Below are 14,082 nucleotides of genomic sequence, written 5' to 3' on the forward strand. Positions count from 1 at the left end.
ATGAAGCCCTATTTTAACAGGAGGTATGAGCTCACCTGCCAGGATGGCATCTTACTGTAGGGAGCGAGAGTCATTGTGCCTCCCAGAGGAAGACAACCATTATTGACAGAATTGCATAGTGCTCATCCCGGCATCTCTTGAATGAAAATTTTGGCGCGCGGCTATTTATGGTGGCCAGGGATGGACATTGAAATTGAAAACATAGCCAAGAGCTGCATGCAGTGCCAACAGGTGCAGAAACTGCCTCCTTTTGCTCCATTGCATCCTTGGGAATGGCCTGGAAGGCCATGGGTCCGCCTCCATGTTGATGGGACCTTTTTTGGGCACAATGTTCGTCTTATTTATAGACGCTCATTCCAAATGGATGGATGTATACGAGGTGAGGTCACCCACATCTGCTGCTACTATAGACAAATTGCATCAGAGTTTTGTGATACACGGGTTACCAGAGATAATAGTGCCTGATAATGGAATGGCATTCACTAGTGGAGAATTGCAAAGATTTACAAGTCTCAATGGCATAACACATGTTAAGAGCTCACCATACCACCCTGCATTCAATGGGTTAGCCAAGAGGGCAGTCCAGACCTTCAAGGCTGGAATGAAAAAACTAGATGGAGACTCGATAGCAGCTAGATTGTCATGTTTCCTGCTCAGCTATTGGACCGTGCCGCACACGACCACCGGTATTTCCCCAGAGCGTTATTAATGAAGAGATGCCTCAGGACACGTTTGAATCTTATAAGGCCGAATTTAGTGGGGGAGGGTAGAGAGAAGTCAGGAGGCCCAGAAAAATGAACACGATTACCACAATCATGAAATAAACTTCACTGTAGGAAAAGCATTTTTGCAAAGAACTTTGGAGATGGGCCAAATGGCTAACAGGTGAAGTCAGTGCAGTGACAGGACCCCTGTCCTACCAAATATTGGTTTACAGCCGGATGATCAGAAGGCATGTCGATCACCTCAGGAAAAGGGAAGCAGATCCACAAGAAAAGATGTGCCAAACATTCCCGTTGGAGCCTACACCACAGGTAGAAGGAACTCCTCTTGCTTTGGAACCACCTGGAGGATCCGTTGAGCCTGAGAGAGTCAAAGAGGCAAATTTACAGGTTCCTATTGAGGAGGCTAGTGGACAGAACTCCTGAGAGGGAGGCCCCAAATAAACCAGCCAAAGTCGTAGAACTACAACGGTCGACATGTTTGAAGAAGCCTGCTGAGAAACTAAATTTGTAAATAGTTTATTTATGTAAATAGTTAATATATTGTAAAATGTACTTTCAAGTAAAGGGGGAGGGATGTGGTAATCTGAGGTGTAATACGCCTTTAAGAGAATGTGAGCAGATTGACCACGTGACTGTAAGACCCAATAGCGGGCTACAATGTTAATGTAAGTCTAGAGTAGGGTCTGGGTGGAAAAGCACACATCATGTTAGTCTGTGTAAATAAATAACACGTGCTTCATTTCACATTGGTCTCTGTGTCTGCCTTATGTTGTTATCAACTCACCAGCTGACAGATAAACTTGCAACTGGTTAGCAAGCAAAGCGACCCCGCAGTAGAACATAACAATCAGCATAAAAGATTGCAGGAGTTCCTTTGGTAAGGTCACACATTTCATAATGTGTCCAATGCTCTCATAAGTTTTGTGGGATTGAGATCATAAAGTATCAGGGTTGGCATCATGGTGACGTGGATCTGTGAGTTTGTGCCTCAGCTACAAGGCTGTTATCAGCGAAAAGCTTAGTGCAGACGCAGCTCTAGGATATGGCAGTGGCTTTCTGCTTGCGCATGGGAGGTCCACTATCTTTGCTCAGTATTCATTCATCTGTTGCATTGATCAGTCCCCAGGGAGAAAGAGGATTGAATAATGGAGCCTGCGCTCAGTGCTGCCTTTCTGATGGCAGTGTGAACTGATTGAGGAGGAGAAGAGCCCGGCGCTGCCTAGCCCAGCTCCGAGAGGAGTCCGATGGCCCAGGGGAGCCCCAGCATGGACCAGAGGATGGGGAGGTTAGATCCATCCCACAGAGGCGACTCGCAGAGCCAAGGGTCCACCATCTCTCTGGAGATGAGTGAAAGACAATGCCGCACTTATCTGTACTTGTCAAGAGATGTGGTGGATCATATCTGCCACATTCAGCGGGGGGTTCTAATGCCCCGTGGACTGCGAGAACATACCCTGCCAGTGCCCCTGAAGGTTACCACTGTGCTCAATTGTTTTGATTGCAGATCGTTCCAGGGATCCACAGGGGACCTCTGCGGCATCTCACAGTCCTCAGCACATAAATGTACCAAGGAGGTGACAGATGCTCTCGATAGTAAGGCTCATCATTATGTGAAGTTCACACTCGATGAAGCTAGCCAGGCTGCTAGATTTCTGGGGTTTGCAACTATCTCAGGCCTCCCTGGAGTTCAGGGTGCAATTGATTGCACACGTGTGGCTTTGAGAGCTGAATGGCAGCAGCCTGATGTTCATTAACAGGAAAGGCCTCCTCTTTCTGAATGTTCAGCTGGTGTGTGATCATCAGAAACACATTTTGCATGTTTATGCCAGGTACCCTGGGAGTTCCCATGACTCCTACATCCTGAGTCATTCCCAGTGCCTCACATATTCGGAGAGCCTCAGCGATGACAGGGCTGGCTGCTTCGGGATAAGGGATACCCACGGAAATGACTTGCTCGACCAACGGTCTACTGAAGAAGATTTTCCTATCTGGAAATGAATGACAGACAAAGCCGTGCCCGTGTGTGCTTGTCAAGAGAGATGGTGGATCAAATGATGGGTCATGTCACCCATGCATTGTCCTCTGAGTCACACGGAAGAGAGATACAATGAGGTACATAGCTCGACATGAGCCATCGTTGAGCAGACCATTGACATCCTGAAGATGCGCTTCCAAAGCTCGGACCGTTCTGCAGAGTGGTCTGTTGCACCCTTCAACCTAGCGATTCAAAGAGGGTTCCCTTGCCAGAGGGAGACATTGAGGAGGCTGAGAGCTCCTCGGATGATGAATAGCAGGAAGGGCAGGAACCTCAAGAGGGAGATGAGAGTCAGCTTCCAGGTGAGGATGCCCTCAAAGAAGCACGATGTGGAAGACGTGCCCGTGACACACTGATAGACCTGAGATTCCAGGATGATTGGGGTACAGGCAATGGGACACGGTCACATTCCTTCTGTCGCTCAGTGTCATCCCAGTGCACTGAAAGGCCATCACAACCAGTAACATCGAGAGCAAGTTCAACATTCGGACTTGCACCTTCAATCCTCATGATCCACCAGGCCCTAATTCTTGGAAAGATCAGTGGCGAACCCTTTATTGGTGAACTCTGGGAAGTGTTAGTTACCTGTCATGAAGATATTAATATATATAATGTTATTGGAAATTATTTTAAATTGGACTTGTAGTAGGGTCTGTGTCTGTGGTGTGAGTGCGTGTGTCTTAATTGGATTAAAGCCAGCTTGTCTGGGTGCTCCGATGTTTGGTTATAGTAGTTTTGAGATGTTAAACAGTAAGGAAATTAAGGTAAAGAGTACATTTGCGTTTTGTTCAATAAACTATTCAAATTCTTGCAATTTTATGACACAGCAGTTGGTAAAGGCTGAGTTATTTAAAATTCCAGAGGAAAACTTTAAACAACTGTCATAACCTATATTTTCAATTGGTATGTTTGAGAGGCAACTCTGAATTCAGGAATAAAACTACCAAGCCTCCAGAGGTTTTTATATAAATTAAATTAAACATTTATTAATTTAACAACAAATTCTTGTACCTAGCTAGGAGACACCAAGCAATATTACTAATAAAATTGGTACTTATAGAAGGGGTTTTATTGTTAGAAATGGAGGAGTTCAAAGGGCCAGGTGATACAATGAGAATTTACATTCAAAGGAAAGGCTAGATATGTACAGAAAAGAGTTTTGTGTGTGAGTCAGAGGCATGCTGCTTGTAAACTTACAACTGTGTGAAGGAACCAAATTGAAAGGAACCTCATTTTGAATTTTTAAGATAAAATGTGCTTTGCCTGCTATCTGTTTAAAGTCTATGGGTTATTGTTGCCTTGGGGAGGATTACCTGGCAGTGATTAATTTGGGGATTTGTTTAAAAGTTATTATGAAAGTAATTTGTAGATATGTGTATGTGTTTAAATTTGTTGTTAAATTAATAAATGTTTAATATAATTTATATAAAAACCTCTTGAGGCTTGGTAGTTTTATTCCTGAATTCAGAGCTGCATCTCAAACATACCAATTGAAAATATAGGTTATGACAGTTGTTTAAAGTTTCCCTCTGAGATTTTAAATAACTCAGCCTTTACTAACTGCTGGGTCATAACATGGCCTCAACAACGCAGACACTGTCAAAAGACTTGATGCTGTGGTGGTCACCTTTAGGAGAAGCATTTTGCAAACACTTAAGTAAAGAGTTTGACACATCTCCCTGACATAACACAAGGGTCAAGTAACTACCATGAGTCAGCTACACATCACATGAACAGCAAAGTTGCTTTATGTTCATAGTGATTGAACACTTGTGACCCAGAAGTGAGGTCAAAGCTTCTTCATTTTTCTAACCCTGCTGCTACGTTTCAGTGCATCCACAGCAGAGGTGGAGGCAGCCTGCTGACTGCTCCGTCCTGTTGTCTGTGATAACTTTGGCAGGTGTCCTCTAGAGGAATGAGCCCTGGAGGCCCCTGGCCTACTTTGGGTGTCCTGCTGTGCCGCAGGTGCACTCTCCTTGGCCTGTACAACTGGAGGTGATGGGGGCACAGGCAGAGGGGATTGGGTAAGGATAGATTCTTCCAGAATCACCTGGGTGGATGGTCCCTGGATCACCAGCTGCTGGTCCTCCTCCCTGTGGATGCCCGAGAGCCTCTGCCTGACTCCATGAGGAGAAGGGGCTCCTGGAGGGGGTCGAGTTGCCCCACCCCCTCTCGTCTAGCCACTGATGGATCCCACCAATGCCTGCAGCAATGCAGTGCAGATCCGAGCACAAATCCAGCAGAATCTGCTGGACCAAGGACTCAAAGGTGATTGCCACCCTCCCCATGGAGAGCTCGAGGCATTTGCATGTCAGAGCCACAACATCAGGCAGAAGGTGGACGGATTCCTCCATTTGCTCTAGTCTGATGACTGCCTCTCACAACTCCACCTGATTTTCCACCTCCTGTCTTTGTATCTCCAGCATGTCAGAGATGGCTGCTTCCAGACACTCATCATCTGACTCAGACTCAGCGGGTGCCTGATCTCCAACAGCCCTCTGAGTGACAGAGAAGACAAATGGATGGCGTGTGATGAGGAGAGCTGGAGGAGAGGTTGGGAAACATGCAAGCCCGCTGTGTGCGCTGAGCCCTCCCCAGTAAGGGCTGAGGATGGAGTTTGTGCAGCAGGATAGATGAGATGCTGGTGATGTTAAAGTGTCTGTGAGACAATCAGTACTGATGTCCCCCACCCCTGCTAACATTGTGTGAGATCCCTGAGCAGTGTAACCCTTTAAGTGCTTGATGTCATTAGGAGAGGGTGAGAATGAAGTGAGCAGAAGGTTGACTTACCCTGGCGGAGCAGATGGGATCATTCATCCTCTTCCTGCAGTGGATGGCATTTCTAGGGCAGCTGCCTGATGTGCTGACCTCCCTTGTAATGGCCTCCCAGGCTGGCGAGGTGAGGTTGCTGGGCTTCCTGGAGCGAGCCCTGGGTTAGAGGACATCGCAGTGCTGGCGAACGCCATTGATGAGCGTCTCCAGGGAGTCATTGTTAAACTTTGGAGAAGCTCTGTTCTTGCTGCATCCATTTAGAGATGTCTTCTTCTCAAATCAGGGCTGGAGAGAGTGAGGGTGGCGCTTAAACATGACGCTCGGACCTTTGAACCTGTTAGGTGAGGGCAGGGTGGGTGAATCAGTTCCTGACCCACCACATGATTTGGAGAGAAACTCGCCAATGCATAACTAATGAGCCTCTGAGCTCGAAATCGGGCGCGGTTTCTTGCCAAGCCACCCAGCAGGAAACACGCCGTGGAACCTGCCCACCACAGGGCACTCAGTCACAAAAGTGGAAAATTCCACCTATTTAACTCTGGTTCCCTATCCACAGATGCTGCCAGACTTGCTGAGCTTTTCCAGCATTTTATGTTTTTATTTTAGATTTCCAGCATCTACCGTATTTTGTTTCTATTACCCCCAGGTCCCTCTGCTCCTGCACCCGCTTTAGAAATGTGCCCCTTATTTTATATTGTCTTTCTGCATTCTTCTTACCAAAATGAATCAGTTTACACTTTTCTGCATTAAATGTCCCTTGCCACCTGTCTGCCCATTCCACCAACCTGTCTACATCCTTTTGAAGCTCTATACTATCCTCCTCACAGTTCACAATACTTCCAAATTTTGTGTCATCCTCAAATTTTGAAATTGTGCCCTGCACACCCATTCCCTGTTTCCGGTCACTCAGCCAATTCTGTATCCATGTTATTTTATTCCATGAGCTATAACTATTCTCACAAGTCTGTCGTGCGGCCCTGTATCAAAACTTTTAGGAAGTCCATGTACACCACATGGACAGCATTACCCTCATCAACCCTCTCTGTTACATCATTAAAAAACTCCAGGAAGTTAGTTGCACATAATTTGATTTGCCCTTAAGTCATACAAACTGTCTTTCCTGAATTAACCCACATCCCACCAGGTGACCATTAATTTTGTCCCGAATTATTGTTTCTAGAAGCTTCCCCGCCAGTGAAGTTAAACTGATTGGCCTGTAGTGCTGGGCTTATCTTTGCTCCCTTTTCATCATCCCAGGAGCTCTGGATTTGTTTGCCCTACTTTTCCCCTTTGTGGGTATATACCCTAACTGTACCGAAACTATCACTTCTTAAAAATCATTCCATTGTACAGCTACTGTATTGCCTTTGATTCCAATTTATTTGGCCCAGATACTCCAATCAATTATTTTTACACTGTATTGTTCTTTGTCCTTTTCCATACCAACCTAAACCTTATTATGCTATGAAAACCGTCCCCTAAAGGTTTCCCACTTGGGGGAACATTTTCCCCCCCTTGGGGGGGAAGTGCGGGAGTGGGCGCCGGTGGACGGCCTTCCGATCGGTGCCCACAGTCGGGGGCGTGCCGCCATTTTACGCGGGTGGGCCAATTAAGGCCCGCCCAGCATGACGTCTGTCAGGAAGCGCAATGCACTCCCTGTGCGGGCAAGGGGGAATTCCCTTAGCCGGGAGTGCGGTCTTTTGTGCACGTGTGTATAAGAGCGCACAGATCCCCCGAGTCTGAGTGCTGCCTCAGGGAGATTGGCTCTGATTCAAAAGTGGACAGAAAGGTAATACATTTTTTTCCCTGACATGTCCTCTCATGTGACACTGTCCTTAACTTTTATTTAAGGCTGGACGGGCAGGTCCACCAATCACGTTAATTAGTTTTTTAATGGCCTTAATAGGCCGTTGACAGTTTGGCGGGGACACAGCTGATTCAGCTGCGCGCCTGCCGAACTGAAAGTCTAAATGACGCAGGGTAACGTCGAGACACACGCCCGACGTATCCCCGCATCATTTGACGGGCAGCAACCGGGCCCCGCCCCCACTCACCAACCAGAAAAACCCGCCCTTCATCTACTTGGCACACCTCATTTCCAAGAACCAGGTCTAACAGTGCCTCCTTCCTTGTTGGCCTGGAAACTTACTGCTGGGATCGGCAATATATGCCTAGCCAGCAATGCCCACATCCCGTAAATAAATAATAATAATTCTTTTTCTGCTGGAACAGAAATGATGGCCCGAATGCCAGAAATCTTTCTATGTTCATCGATTAAAAGTCAGAGAGTGAGAGGTTGGGAGAGGCAGAAAGGTTTAGCATAGGCATTTAATAGCTTTCTTTCTCTGTAGTTCAAGCCACAGCCACCAGCGGTGGACTCACAGAATCACACAGTGCAGAAGAGGCCCTTCGGCCCATCGAGTCTGCACCGACACGTGAGAAACATCTGACCTACCTACCTAATCCCATTTACCAGCACTTGGCCCATAGCCTTGAATGTTATGACGTGCCAAGTGCTCATCCAGGTACTTTTTAAAGGATATGAGGCAACCCGCCTCCACTACCCTCCCAGGCAGCGCATTCCAGACCGTCACCACCCTCTGGGTAAAAAAGTTTTTCCTCACATCCCCCTAAACCTCCTGCCTCTCACCTTGAACTTATGCCCCCATGTGATTGACCCTTTAACTAAGGGGAACAACTGCTCCCTATCCACCCTAACCATGCCCCTCATAATCTTGAACACCTCGATCAGGTCGCCCCTCAGTCTTCTCTGCTCCAACGAAAATAACCCAAGTCTATCCAACCTCTCTTCATAACTTAAATGTTTCATCCCAGGCAACATCCTGGTGAATCTCCTCTGCACCCCCTCCAGTGCAATCACATCCTTCCTATAATGTGGCGACCAGAACTGCACACAGTACTCCAGCTGTGTCCTCACCAAGGTTCTATACAACTCCAACATGACCTCCCTACTTTTGTAATCTATGCCTCGATTGATAAAGGCAAGTGTCCCATATGCCTTTTTCACCACCGCACTAACATGCCCCTCTGCCTTCAGAGACCTATGGACACACACGCCAAGGTCCCTTTGTTCCTCAGAACTTCCTAGTGTCATGCCATTCATTGAATACTTGTCAAATTACTCCTTCCAAAGTGTATCACCTCACACTTTTCAGGGTTAAATTCCATCTGCCACTTATCTGCCCATTTGACCATCCCGTCTATATCTTCCTGTAGCCCAAGACACACAACCTCACTGTTAACCACCCGGCCAATCTTTGTGTCATCCCTAACCCTACCCCCCACATAATCATCTATGTCATTTATATAAATGACAAATAGTAGGGGACCCAGCACAGATCCCTGTGGTATGCCACTGGACACTGGCTTCCAGTCACTAAAGCATCCTTCTGTCATCACCCTCTGTCTCCTACAACTAAGCCAATTTTGAATCCACCTTATCAAATGACCCTGTATCCCATGTGCATTTGCCTTCTTTATAAGTCTCCCATGTGGGACCTTGTCAAAGGCTTTGCTGAAATCCATATAAACTACATCAACTGCACTACCCTCATCTACACACCTGGTCACCTCCTTAAAAAATTCAGTCAAATTTGTTAGGCATGACCTCCCTCTGACAAAGCCATGTTGACTATCCCTGATCAAACCTTGCCTCCCCAAGTGGAGATAGATTCTCTCCTTCAGAAATTTCTCCAATAGTTTCCCTACCACTGACGTGAGACTCACTGGTCTGTAGTTCCCTGGCTTATCTCTACAACCCTTCTTAAATAGCGGAACCACATTAGCTGTTCTCCAGTCCTCTGGCACCTCCCCTGTGGCCAGAGAGGAATTAAAAATTCAGGTCAGAGCCCCTGCGATCTCCTCCCTTGCCTCCCTCAGCAGTCTGGGACATAAATCATCCGGACTTGGAGATTTGTCCACTTTTAAGTCTGCCAACACCTCCAATACCTTAACAAAAACAAAAATACCTGGAAAAACTCAGCAGATCTGACAGCATCTGCGGAGAGGAACACAGTTAACGTTTCGAGTCCGTATGACTCTTCAACAGAACTAAGGAAAAATAGAAAAGAGGACAGACCTCCCTGTCGCTTGCCATTTCAACACTCCACCCTGCTCTCATGCCCACATGTCCGTCTACCACCAAACACATCTTCCCTTCACCCCCCTTGGTGGCATGCTGCAGGGATCATTCCCTCCGGGACACCCTGGTCCACTCCTCCATCATCCCCTACACCTCAACCCCCTCCCACGGCACCTTCCCATGCAACCGCAGAAGGTGCAACACCTGCCCCTTTACTTCCCCCCCTCCTCACTGTCCAAGGGCCCAAACACTCCTTTCAAGTGAAGCAGCATTTCACTTGCTCTTCCCTCAATTTAGCCTACTGCATTCGTTGCTCCCAATGCGGTTTCCTCTATACATTGGAGAGACCAAACGCAGACTGGGTGACCGCTTTGTGGAACACCTTCGGTCTGTCTGCAAGCATGACCCAGACCTCCCTGTCGTTTGCCATTTCAACACACCACCCTGCTCTCATGCCCACATGTCCGTCCTTGGCCTGCTGCATTGTTCCAGTGAAGCTCACCGCAAACTGGAGTAACAGCACCTCACCTTCCGACTAGGCACTTTACAGCCTTCCGGACTGAATATTGAGTTCAACAATTTTAGATCATGAACTCTCTCCTCCATCCCCACCCCCTTTCCGATCCCCCTTTTTTCCAATAATTTATATAGATTTTTCTTTTCCCATCTATTTCTATTATTTTTAAATGTATTTCCATCCATTGTTTTATCTCTACATTTTAGCCTATTTCGGTCCCTTCCCCCCACCCACACTAGGGCTATTCGTACCTTGCTTGTCCTGCTTTCTACCCTTAATGTCACCTATTATCACATTCCTTAGATAATATCACCACCTTCAACACCTCTTTGTCCTTTTGTCTATGACATCTTTTGGTTATCTCCACTTATCACTGGCCCTCTATCCAGCTCTACCTGTCCCACCCCCCTTAAACCAGCTTATATTTCACCTCTTTTCTATTTTTCCTTAGTTCTGTTGAAGAGTCATGCAGACTCGAAACATTAACTGTGTTCCTCTCCGCAGATGGTGTCAGACCTGCTGAGTTTTTCCAGGTATTTTTGTTTTTGTTTTGGATTTCCAGCATCCGCAGTTTTTTGCTTTTACCTCCAATACCTTGTCACTCCCTATATCAATTTGCTCAAGAGCCTCGCAGTCTCTCTCCCCGAGTTCCATACCTTCATCCTCATTCTCTTGGTGAAGACGGATGTGAAGTATTCATTCAATACTCTATCGATCTACTCTGGCTCCACCCATAGATTGCCCCCTTGGTCCCTTATGGGCCCTACTCTTTCCCTGGTTATCCTCTTCCCATTGATATACTTACAGAATATCTTGGGGTTTTCCCTACTTTTACCAGCCAGAGCTTTCTCATATCCCCTCTTTGCTCTCCTAATTGCTTTCTTAAGCTCCACCCTGCACTTTCTGTACTCCACTAATGCCTCTGCTGATTTGCTTCCCTTGTACCTGCTAAAAGCCTCTCTTTTCCTTCTCATCGTAACCTAAATATCTCTGGTCATCCATGGTTCTCTGGGCTTGTTACTCCTTCCTATCACCCTAGAGGGAACATGTTGAGCCTATACCCTCCCCATTTCCTTTTTGAACACCCCCTACTATTCCTCTGTAGATTTCCCCACAAGTAGCTGTTCCCAGTCTACCTTGGCCAGATCCTGCCTTATTTTACTAAAATCCACTCTCCCCCTATCCAAAACATTTTTTTGCAACTTGTTGATTTCTTTGTCCATAACAAACTTAAACTGTACCATTTTGTGGTCGCTATCACTAAAATGCTCGCCCACCCTTGCCTCAGCCACCTGTCCGGCTTCATTCCCCAGAATTATGTCCAGCACTGCACCGTCCCTTGTTAGACCCTCTACATATTGACCTAAAATTTCTCCTGTTCACATTTCAAGAAATCCACTCCATCCAAGCCCTTAACACTATGTCTATCCCAATTAATGTTGGGAAAGTTGAAATCACCTAATATAATTACCCTATTGTTATTGTTTTTACACATCTCCACAAATTGTGCACATATTTGCTCCTCAATTTCCCGCTGACTATCTGGGGGTCGATAATAAACAACTAATAATGTGGTTGCCCCTTTTTTATTCCTAAGCTCTTCCCACAAAGTTTCATTTGATGCCCCCTCCAAGATATCATCTCTCCTGACTGCAGTAACTGACTCCTTAACTAATAATGCAACGCCTCCTCCTCTTTTACCCCCTCCCCTGTCTCGCCTGAAGATTCTATATCCCGGAATGTTGAGCTGCCAATCCTGCCCTTCCCTCAACCACGTCTCAGTGATGGCTACTATATCACAAATCCACATATCAATCCTCACCCTTAACTCATCTGTTTTACCTGTAATATTCCTGGCATTAAAGTAGAGGCCATCCAGCCTTGCCTTACTCCCTTGAAGCTTATTGCAGCTGTACTCCCTCTGACTTGATTGTTTCACTGTATTTGATGTGTCCCTATTCTGCTAACATTCTGTGTCCCCTCCCCCTGCCGAATTAGTTTAAACTCCTCCCAACAGCACTAGCAAACACGCCTGCAAGGATGTTAGTCCCGCTCTGGTTCAGATGTAGACCATCCCTCTTGTACAGGTCTCACCCTCCCCAGAAATGGTCCCAGTGATCCAGGAATCTAAAGCCCTCCTTCCTGCACCAACTCTTAAGCCACGTTTTCAACTGTGCTATTCTCCCATTTCTGAGCTCGCTAGCACGTGGCACTGGGAGTAATCCAGAGATTACAACCCGAGAGGTCTTGCTTTTTAGTCTACTGCCTTACTGTATCTTGATGCAAGAACTCATCCCTGTTTCTACATATGTCATTGGTACCAACATGTACCACGACCTCTGCCTTATCCCTCTTCAGGATGCCCTGCAGCCGTTCAGTGACATCCTAGACCCTGGCACCTGGGAGGCAACATACCATTCTGGAGTCACGTTGACGGCCACAGTAGCCGTGATTGAAATTGGAAGCAGAAGTTGTGAGGCAGTGGATGGAAGGCTGAGGGAGGAGGGTACTGTAGGGGGAGAAGAATGAGTGTCAGAGGGCGGAGATTGAGGGGAGCAGGGACAGAGTGAAGGGAGAAGGGGTGGAACAAAGAGGGTAGAGGGAGGAGGATGTAGGGTGAATGGAGAAAGCAGAGATTGGATGGAGGAGGAAGGAAGGTTGAAGAGGGAGGAAAGAAGGGGAGGGTTCAGTCAGAGGGTCAGAGGGAGAAGGACGGAGGGCAGAGGAAGGAGGGGAAGAGTGGAGAGTCAGAGAGAGGTTGAGGCACTCAAATGTACTGATCTCTTTTTCCAGATGTTCATCAAAGAGACCAACGACTTTGAAACGATATTGAAGAAGCTGATGCCAATTGGTGCTGCAAAAGATCATGAGAGGTGAGGAAATCAGTCTCAGGAAACACTACAAATCCCAGCAGCAAATCCTACCAAACAATACTGTGTTCTCCTCTGCCGATGCTGCCAGACCTGCTGAGTTTTTCCAGGTGTTTCTGTTTCTGTTTTTGTTTTGGATTTCCAGCATCTGCAGTTTTTTGCTTTTAATACTAATCCCAGCATTTGTTACAAATCCCAGCAGCAAATCGCAGCAAACACTACTAATCCCAGCAGCATATCCCAGCAAGCACTACAAACCCCAGCAGCAAATCCCAGCAAACACTCCTAATCCCAGCATATATTACAAATTCCAGCAGCAAATCCCAGCAAACACTACAAATCCCAGCGTATGTTACAAATCCCAGCAGCAAATCCAGCAAACACTACAAATCCCAGCAGCAAATCCCAGCAAACACTACAAATCCCAGCAGTAAATCCTAGCAAACACTCCTAATCCCAGCTGTAAATCCTAGCAAACACTCCTAATCCCAGCATATATTACAAGCCCCAGCAGCAAATCCCAGCAAACACTACAAATCCCAGCAAACACTACAAATCCCAACAGCAAATCCCAGCAAACGGTACAAATCCCAGCAGCAAATCCCAGCAAACGGTACAAATCCCAGCAGCAAATCCCAGCAAACGGTACAAATCCCAGCAGCAAATCCTAGCAAACGGTACAAATCCCAACAGCAAATCCCAGCAAACGGTACAAATCCCAGGTGCAAATCCCAGCAAACGGTACAAATCCCAGCTGCAAATCCCAGCAAACACTACAAATCCCAGCAGCAAATCCAGCAAACACTACAAATCCCAGCAGCAAATCCCAGCAAACGGTACAAATCCCAGCTGCAAATCCAGCAAGCACTCCTAATCCCAGTAGCAAATCGCAGCAAACACTACAAATCCCAGCAGCAAATCCCAGCAAACGGTACAAATCCCAGCTGCAAATCCAGCAAGCACTCCTAATCCCAGTAGCAAATCGCAGCAAACACTACAAATCCCAGCAGTAAATCCTAGCAAACACTCCTAATCCCATCTGTAAATCCTAGCAAACACTC

The 14,082-nt window shown here is 46.7% G+C and overlaps 1 protein-coding gene across 1 annotated transcript in view; it reads left to right on the forward strand.

Annotated features, from left to right (window-relative positions):
• Positions 1-14,082, forward strand: part of spef2 (sperm flagellar 2) — a 314,152-nt gene that overhangs the window by 44,814 nt on the left and 255,256 nt on the right. The window contains exon 6 of the mRNA XM_078557229.1: positions 12,945-13,024. Coding sequence (XP_078413355.1) covers positions 12,945-13,024 — 80 coding nt within the window. The remainder of the gene's footprint in view (positions 1-12,944; positions 13,025-14,082) is intronic.

Source organism: Cetorhinus maximus, chromosome 2, assembly GCF_964194155.1.
Source record: "Cetorhinus maximus chromosome 2, sCetMax3.hap1.1, whole genome shotgun sequence".
Lineage (NCBI taxonomy): Eukaryota > Metazoa > Chordata > Chondrichthyes > Lamniformes > Cetorhinidae > Cetorhinus > Cetorhinus maximus.